General features: G+C 36.7%; 1 protein-coding gene across 1 annotated transcript in view; it reads left to right on the forward strand.

Annotated features, from left to right (window-relative positions):
- Positions 1 to 2,996: 2,996 nt before the first annotated feature.
- LOC128706022 (uncharacterized) overlaps positions 2,997 to 10,000 on the forward strand; it is a 30,811-nt gene continuing 23,807 nt past the window's right edge. The window contains exons 1-4 of the mRNA XM_070080600.1: positions 2,997 to 3,257; positions 3,368 to 3,541; positions 3,869 to 6,587; positions 7,113 to 7,392. Coding sequence (XP_069936701.1) covers positions 3,248 to 3,257; positions 3,368 to 3,541; positions 3,869 to 6,587; positions 7,113 to 7,392 — 3,183 coding nt within the window. The 5' untranslated portion in view covers positions 2,997 to 3,247. The remainder of the gene's footprint in view (positions 3,258 to 3,367; positions 3,542 to 3,868; positions 6,588 to 7,112; positions 7,393 to 10,000) is intronic.

The following is a 10,000-nucleotide window of genomic DNA, read 5'->3' on the forward strand; positions in this document are numbered from 1 at the left end:
TAAAACATTTAATATTTCAATAATATTACGTCCAGTAATGGGGGTAAGAAGGTCACCATTCTCATCCCAACTCACCAAAGGATTTCTTTGCAATAATACCAACATTGATTTCACATATTCTATATTTCTCGCACTCACTCTTATGTGCATGAATCTTGACAAATCTGGGGTTTTCTGAGGTTTCACCGAGGTGAGAGCAGGTGGGTTGACCTGCCTAGCGGGAGTAGCCTAAACTTGCGTTTAACACCACGCTTCAAGCATGCACCACCACCACCAACTTCTAAATTCTCATCACCCTCCGATTTTACTAACTCGAGAGGTTTCCGATTCATAACTGAAGTTGGTACAAGATAAAATTCTTTCATGATTTATTAAACAATCTCGAAATAATATTTACTGCTAGAGGTAATATAATACTAAGAAGATTTCCACCTCTGATACTCAGCAAATATTTCTTTTTACGCTGAAAACCGATTTTCTTACAAGCTAGTGATTTAATCTCGTTCTTGTACTTTTTAAATATTTTAGGGTCTAATGGTATTTTATTCTTAATCAAATTCTTGAAAATCTCACTGATACAACTTATGTGTGTTTTCTTAAACTGTTGTAATAAACTCTTCCGATGATTGCGTGGGAGACTATTAAGTAATGTAATTAATTCTTTAAATTTTTCTAATAATGATTCTTTCATTGTACCTTCAACAAATCTCCTTCTTTGACCCACGAATTAAAAGTGGAATCATAACCTTTATAAGATACCAAATAATGCGTAATTCCACCAATTTTTTTTATTTTCAATACTCTGTGGATAATATATTCTGGAGGGGGTATGACTGGGGTCAATTCTTCGCGATAAAATGATCCTTTAATCTTTTCACCTTTCAAATCTTTCAAATGATATGTTGTTATAGGTTGAGAATTATTAATTCTATATATTTTAAATATTTCCTCTGTATTTTGTGTGTGAAACCCTCGGTTAAACGCGGATGATCTGCTAAGAGTCACTCTTGTTGTGTCTCCAACAGCCAATTTCTTACTGATTCGTTTCTTATTGGATCTTCCATTTTTATAATTTATCCGAAACTGATTCCTTATATCATTCAATGTCGTAATACCATGGACTTGCAATGGGGTTTTACCGCCAATCCCCGAGTGCGGAGTTGAATTATACGCATCTACTAAATCATTTAACACTTTTGAATAATTAAATGTATTGGCACTTGTCATATACTTGTATAATTTACGTTTCAACGTTTGCAAGACTCTCTCTGCAATGGAAGCTTTTGTTTCTTTCGAAAATACATTATATAGCTTTATATGCTTACTCTGCAGATAATTCTGTACCTGTTTATTTAGAAACTCCCTGCCTTTATCTGTAAATAATCTCGATATATTCTTCGCCTTTTCATTCTCCAATATGTTTTGTAATGCATGTGAAGTGCTCGGTCCGTCTTTCTTTTTCATGAGTACTGCTTGTAAATATCTTGAAAAAACATCGATACACACGAGAATGTATTTATATCCATCATTATATCTGGATAATTTAGACATATCACCCAAATCACAGGTTAATATCACTCTGGGTTTAGGAGCAATTATTTTCCTGCGAGGAAACTTCTTAGGTTTAAGAACGTATAAAGTATATGATCTTTCTGAATTTAAGAAATTTCTGATCTCTTTCAAGGTTATGGACGGATCAATCTTTTTTACAGCTGTATATAAACTGTTTACCCCAGAGAATGACCCAGCAGAACCAGGATCTCTATATACCTTTTCAATTAATTTTGCTCGCTCCATTGGTATACAATTTCGTAGGAATCCTGCCGTAACACATTGGTTCGCAACTGTAATGCTTCTGGTGTATTTAATGCAAGGTCTATGAATAAATAACCAAAGGGTGATCGTTTTATAGCAGATTTATATATATTTACAAATTCCTTATTTTTTCCGAACACTTGTCGCCCCAGAATCTCTACTTGTCCAAGATCCCTCATTTTAAATAAAGCAAAATGCGTGGCGTTTAAAGCCATGGTACGACTATATCGTCCTCCGTGAAATATATTTTGAGTAATCAGAATAATGCTTATATTATGATGTCTACCTTTAGTAAAACATTCGAGAATAATTTCACTGTTACCGGCTTTTAAAAATAGATCATCAACAATAATTATTGTATTTTCATCAGGTGATGCAATGACATTCTGTGGGTCGATAATATCGTTACTTAATGTTAATTTATGAGTTATCTCTGAATCTTGTTCTAAGGGATGTGATGACACCCCGCATATTATAATGTTATGAAATTTCTCATGGTATAACTTTATTAATTTTGATGTGAAATAAGATTTGCCACTATTCGAATAACCGGCAATGATAATCCTTGATGGATAACGAAATATATCAACGTCAGCAGATGTGTATGTTGACAAGTTCAACATCTTCCCCTTATTATTTTAAAATGATCTAAAAGCTTCCTCTCTTTAAGTTGAATGAACTAAAAAGGGTGTTTACCATAGAGAGGTGTCTTGTACACTGTAAGTCTTAATGGGTTTTCAAGATATATAATACTTTTAGTTTAATAAGGGGACACAGTTAATGTGGAGCAGGACTGCCTCACCAAAATTAGTTGCTTTAGGGTGGCGATTGACCCAGGTGTTCATGATTATCTTAAATCTACCTTGGGTGTGAACCGCATTACACAGTGGTGTTGGGGGAAGGGGTGGCCCAGGTGTTTCAGTAAGGATATACTGGTGTTATATTCTATCTTGGGTGTGAACCGCATTACATGCTATCTGTCTGACCTGTGTTGACCCAGGTGTTTCAGTAAGGATATACTGGTGTTATATTCTACCTTGGGTGTGAACCGCATTTCATGGCGTTTGTCTGTCCTGAGTTGACCCAGGTGTTATGTTCTACCTTTGGTGTGAACCGCATTACACAGTGGTGTCGGGGGAAGGGGTGGCCCAGGTGTTCGGTAAGGAGATGGATGTGTGATTTTCTACCATGGGTGTGAACCGCATTACATGCTGTCTGTCTGACCTGTGTTGACCCAGGTGTGATTTTCTACCTTGGGTGTGAACCGCATTACACAGTGGTGTCGGGGGAAGGGGTGGTCCATATAAGCTCAATGAGACACTCAGAGCGAGGATAGTGCTTCCATCCGTCATCCGTGACTGACCTCATCTTCCCCACAGTATTCCTCTCATTAAGTTAAAGGACCTCATCTTCCAACGCTGAACCGCACATCATGGAGAAAGGTAAGTTGTACTTAGAAAATTCTTGTTTTTTTACATGTTTAATTTTTGTTGAAGCATACGAGTGAAATGTTTACTGGGTTAGTGTGTTAAATAAGTGAAATTCTTAACAGGGGATAGCATATATTCGAAATACTTGGAAGCATTGGTGAAGAGAAGATTATCGATTAGAAAGCAGCGTTCGTTGGTAATCGAGAAAGGCGGTGTACAACGCAATGAAAGGTTATTGCAATTGGATAATGAGTGGGCACGTGTAGATGCTTTATGGAAGAAGGCTATAGAAACAGGTATGTAACCAATTGTGATCTTTTGTTGTTGTGAAAATGTGCTAGTCACTCGAGAAAAGATTTTTTGTTCTATTCATTGAAATCTTAATATTTTTGGGTTATGAATTGGATGTGCTTTTTTTTCCTCTGTTCATTGAAATCTTAATATTTTTTGGGTTATGAATTGGATATGCTTTTTTTTCCTCTGTTCATTGAAATCTTAAAACGTATTATGTAAAAATTGTGAAGGGTGACCTTCTTACCCCCATTACTGGACGTAATATTACTATTCATTGAAATCTTAATATTTTTTGGGTTATGAATTGGATATACTTTTTTCCTCTGCAGGAAATACACCTGGTAGTAATGTCGCACAGCTTGGTGGTGAGAGTGCTAGTGTTGGTACCTCACAATGCGGAGGTGCGGGTACTTCTGTCCCCATTAATGATGATGAGAGAGCAACTACCTCGCATGACGTGTCTGACAGTAATGATAATAGTGAAGATGAGACCCCAGAAGTTATTACATATATCCAGAATTTTAGAGGTAGACATACAGTGAGGAAATATAGTGTTCCTTCAACTTATAACAGAGAGTTAAGAATGTATTTACATGTTTATAGGGAATATTTTATAGAACAGATGCGAGATATGTATGATAGATCGCCTCTAGCAATGTCGCTCAGAATCCACCCAATTATAGTTATAAGGACATTACGTCAAAACATATCGGGTGATGATCAAAATGGACAATTTGTGATAAATTTAGCGTTTGAGTTAGTAAGTGAAGAGGAAATCTCTGAAGTATTTGATCGATGGGTGGGAACAATATTAGAAAGATACGAGTCAGAGTTGCAAGATCAGGAAGGATCTGGCTGGATCATAGATCAAATCGAATCTTTCAGTATCGAATATGTTAAAGTAGAATTCAGAGTGGAAGTGGGGTCATATGTGGCATATCCCGAGAAACTGCGAGGGAAGAAATATGTATTTAATCCAGAGATTAATGATGGGTTATGTGTACTGCGTGCTTTTGCTGCCTATCAATGTCATAAAAAGAATATGTCATGGAAAAATATTCGCAGAGCAGTTAATACTAAGAGAGGTTGTCTTAATCATGCAAAATCTTCTATAGATGATTTCCCCATTACGCGTGATAAGTTAGGTATATTAGAGAAGGAAAATAAAGTGTCATTATATGTTTATCAATTAAGAAAGGATCAAGATAGGACATTTATGGCTATGTGTCGTAAGGGGAATAAGAAATATAAGGACATTATGTGCGCGTTATTGTTGAATGAAAGACATTTGGTTTTAATCAAAGATTTTGACGGGTATGTTAGAACGATAATGACAGAAAAAGGTGTAAAGAAGCACTGTCATAGTTGTTTGATGAAGTTGAATACACAGGAAGAGTTAGATATCCACGAAGATGGATGTAAAATCAATCAGGTTCTCGTATTCCCCCCGGAAGGAACAACAGTACACTTTGAAAATTTTAGTCATACGCATTCCAACGAATATATCGGTGTATTTGATTTCGAATGTGCATTAGACACAACTCTCCCAGCAGGTAAAATTGAGTCTCGTCATAAAGCCATTGCCTATTGTTATATTATATTTGATCGCAAAGGAGAAATAGTGTGTATAAAGAGTTATAAGGGAGAGGATGCTGTTAATCATTTCATTTTAAATGTTAGTGGTGAATGGAATAAAATAAAGTTTAGAAGACAGTATCATGAAATCCATATGTCAGAGGAGGATAAGATGAGGCATGATTCTCAGAACACTTGTGAATTATGTGGTAACACCTTCAAAAAACCCAAAGACAAACATAAACACCATGACCATACTTTAAATTTCAATAATTATATTGGAGCCTATTGTGCACGTTGTAATATGCAGTGTAAAGACAAGAGAGAGAAATTATTGCTTTTTTGTCATAACATGTCGTATGATTTAGGAATAATTTTAAAGGAATTGAATGTTGATAAATATAACGTTGAAATTCATTCGAAACAAGGATTCAAATTCTTGAAAGTAGACATAGGTAAGGTTAGGTTTCAGGATTCACTGTCTTTATTGAATGGATCTCTTTCCACGTTAGCAGAACAACATATCAAGGCAGGTAAATCCCTGAAATATACAGAGACTATTCTGAAAGATGTGCCTCAGGATGTCTTACCTTTATTATGTAAAGGAAAACAAATTTTGTGTTATGATTATATTGATAGTTTAAAGAAACTCGATGAAACAAAATTACCGAGTAAAGATCATTTTTTTAATTCTTTGAGAAATAGCGCTATCAGCCAAGAAGATTATGAACATGCATTGAAAGTGTTTGAGTTGGGTAAATGTAAGACTTTAGGAGATTACTTGATGTTATATCTCAAGACAGATGTTGGTTTGTTAGCCGATGTCTTCATGGAGTGGCGTAAAACACTCAAAGATATTTATAAGCTAGACGTTAGTAATTATATAAGTTTACCATCATTCGGTTGGGATGCATTCCTATTGAAAACTAATGTAAGATTAGATATGATATATTCCCATGAATTATATGACTTGATTAAAAGGAATCTCAGAGGTGGGTTTACGTGCGCAATTAATCAGTATTCTAAAGCAGATAATCCCCTAATTAACCCTAATTTTGATGTTGAGAGTGGAATGGGCACTCATATTTTATATCTAGATTTTAATTCTTTGTATGCTAGTGCGATGGTTGAAGCTCTTCCACAAAATGGTATCAGAAAATTATCGAATGACGAGAAGAATGCTTTCCTCGATGTGGGATTAAGTAATGTTTCCTGTGAAGGTCAAAAGGGATATTGGATAGAATGTGATACCAAGCACATATCCCCCGAGGTAGCTAGACGCACTGATGAACTTCCTTTAATATTATCCCACATGAATATATCAGCAGAGATGTTATCTCCTTATTGTGAATCTATATTGAAAAATGAAGGTAGAAAGATCCCCAAATCTAATGGGAAATTAGTGGGTAGTCATTTATCTCAGAAAAATTATTTGATCAGTCTAGAATTGTTACAGTTATTACTGGAACTTGGGTTAGAGGTGGAAAAGGTTCATACCATATATGAATATACACAGACAAAATTTTTAGAACCTTTCATATCAACTAATATTGCACAGAGAACAGCTACAAGATGTCCTATCAAGTCAAAAGCCTTCAAATTAACTAATAACGCCATATATGGGAAATCATTGTTGAATATTACAAAGTATGCTGAGAAATATAGATATATCAATAATGAGAAAGCATTTATTAGAGCGAGTAAGGATCCTTTGTTAAAAAATATCACACATTTAAATCAAGATAGAGTAATTTGCACATTCAATAAAGATATATTAGAAGTTAAACAACCACTTTATCTCGGTTTTCAAATTCTTGAGATAGCTAAAAAGAAATTGTATCATTTTTTGTATAAAGTTTTAAAACAGCATTATGGTGATGATGTAAGACTTCTTTATACCGATACTGACTCGTATATTTTTAGCTTGAAATGTAAAGATTTGTACACCGAGTTAAAAAGTGAACCATTGTTAGGTTATATGGATTTTTCAAATTTCAGTCCTGAGCATCCCTTATATGATGATAGTAGAAAAGGGGAGCTGGGGTTATTGAAATCTGAAATGTGTGATAACCATATTAGCGAGTTGATAGACCTGAAAGCTAAAATGTATTCTGTCAAGATTGCTGGAAGATCAACTAATGACAGCAGAGCCAAGGGTATTCCTTCGCAATTTATGTCATTATTAACACATGCAAGATATAAGAATGTTTTATCAAATGCAGATAGAGAATTATTCACGTGTAAGTCTATAGGTAATGTAAAAGGTGAAATATGTACGGTAAGAATTAATAAGAGAGGTTTGTCAGCCTTTGATGATAAAAGATATCATTTGAATACTAATGAATCCTTGGCTTATGGACACCCTGATATTCCACCATCTAAACGTAGGAGAATAGAGTGATGTATTGCTTGTATAATAAATAATGAAAAAAATATTGTGTATTAGTGTTATCCTGAAATGTGTCTTTCTGATGATGAAAATGTTTTTCCTATGATGTAGGTACTATATCCCCTTATTAACTTGAATGAACTAAAAAGTTCGACAAGATTCAGCTTGTATGTGTGACGTCACTGACAGAAGGTAAGTGTCCCCTTATTAACTTTAATGAACTAAAAGGATCGACAAGATTCAGCCTGTGTGCGCGTGACGTCACTACTATGTCCCCTTATTAACTAAAAGGATCGACAAGATTCAACCTGTGTGCTGGGTCAACACGTGACGTCACTGACATAGGGTCGACATGATTCAGCCTGTGCGCGTGACGTCACTACTATGTCCCCTTATTAACTAAAAGGATCGACAAGATTCAACCTGTGTGCTGGGTCCTTTTTAGTTCATTTAACTTAATGAGAGGAATACTGACCGCCGAGTAAACACCCTTCATTAGACCTGTAGTAAGCATGCCCCCATAGGAGGAGTCTATTTTGAATGCTTATACCCAGAGGGGGGATTCCAAAACCTTGATCCGAGGAATTTTGAAAACCCCATAGGGGGGGAATCCAAAAAACTTGATCCGAGGAGATGGAGAATTTCGAAAACCCCATAGGGGGGGATCCAAAAAACTTGATCCGAGGAGATCATAAGAATTTCGAAAACCCCATAGGGGGGGGAATCCAAAACTTGTATTATCGAGAAAATTTGGGGTGGGGGTGAAAGTGGGAGGGGCAATCCAAGGAGATCATAAGAAAAAAAAAATCGAGGCGCGGGGGCGATCCGGACGACGCTGCAGAAGGCGCGGGCGGGGGGTCGCGAAGGGCGGGCGCGCGCGCGGGCGGGGCGGGGCGCGCGGGCGGGCGCGCGGGCGGGGGTCGCGAAGGGCGCGGGCGGGGGTCGTGAAGGGCGCGGGCGGGCGCGCGGGTGCGGCGCGAAGGGGGGTCGCGAAGGGGGGGTCGTGGGCGGGGGTATTGGTTGGGGGGGTCAAGGGTGAGGTAGTCTCGAGGGCGAGGTCAAGGTCAAAACCGGAAGTAACACCTAGGTGTGAAAAGGTGACCCTCCAGCCGCTGGTCCTAGACCGGATACATCGCCCTGTAGAAGGCCTAAACCGGAAATTCCTCGCTCAGTGGAAGGCCCTAAACCGGATACTTTTCCCTGTAGAAATTATGACTACTCACATGTATAAAAGTATCTTCATATAAACCAACCATGCCATACACACACATGTGAGAGAGAGAGAGAGAGAGAGAGAGAGAGAGAGAGAGAGAGAGAGACAGACAGACAGACAGACAGACAGACAGACAGAGACAGAGAGCGACAGACAGAGACAGAGAGAGAGACAGACAGAAACAGAGAGTGTGTGTTTGTGTCCGAGTGTGTGTATGGGTGTGAGTACAGAGTTTTAACATGGTATGCTAATAACGCTGTGTTTACAGTGGCACCTGGTCTACATGATGGTTTGCTTTATACATATATTGTCTTTTGACCAAAGTACAGTGACATCACACGTCTTTAAGATCACAGGTGACATCACACAACATTATCTAGGACCCAGTTTTTTGTGTAAATATTTACCGTCTTTGTTGCATATTATAGTTTAATTCAACACTATAGCTATCAAAACATTACCTACTAACAACTCTCATATATATTTTACAAACCTATAAATGCACCTAAGTGCTGCTGTCCTTTATATAAGTGTTGTATCAGTGTTTACACATGATCCATATATTTCCTTCCCTTTCTTAATTCACACTCTTCTTTGTTACTCATATTTTATCTTTCCCATTAACAGTCTTATTCCATTATAATTATTACATATTTAAAAAAATTCAATTTTCTTCTTTTATAAACATTATGAACAAAATCATGAATTATACCAGTACTTTATTCCAACTGCGTCACACACTTCAACCTTAATTAAGCCATTCTAAATTTCCCAGTTTTAACCTTATTGCATCATTTCTTTCATACTGACTGGCTGACTCTGCTGTCAGCAGAGTCAGCCAGGCTGACAGCTGTACCACCGAACTGTGTTCGTCTTTAATGTGAATTATTATGTAGATCATACAAACTTTCTTCTGATGTTTACTTTTCACTTTGGTCTACACATAAACATCACTACAAACACCATGCTACCAACACACATATATACATATATGTGTACACATTCTCATTAGCATAACTGCACTCTCCCACACGATAGTTTAAATTATACAATACTGTATAAATAGTGTAAAAGAAATAGGAAAATTCTTCAATATATAATTTCAATTTTCTTGAAAAAAAGGAATGAGGGTTCCAATATTCTGAGGAAATAATTTGGAAAAAGACGTAAATACATGTATGTGAAAAAAGTGACGAACTTAAGAGACTTGTGATTAAGACAAAGATATTCTTATAAATAATTTTAATAAGCACTTTGTTTAAGTAGAGTTAATTATTAAATAAG

This window comes from Cherax quadricarinatus, unplaced genomic scaffold (assembly GCF_038502225.1).
Source record: "Cherax quadricarinatus isolate ZL_2023a unplaced genomic scaffold, ASM3850222v1 Contig662, whole genome shotgun sequence".
Lineage (NCBI taxonomy): Eukaryota > Metazoa > Arthropoda > Malacostraca > Decapoda > Parastacidae > Cherax > Cherax quadricarinatus.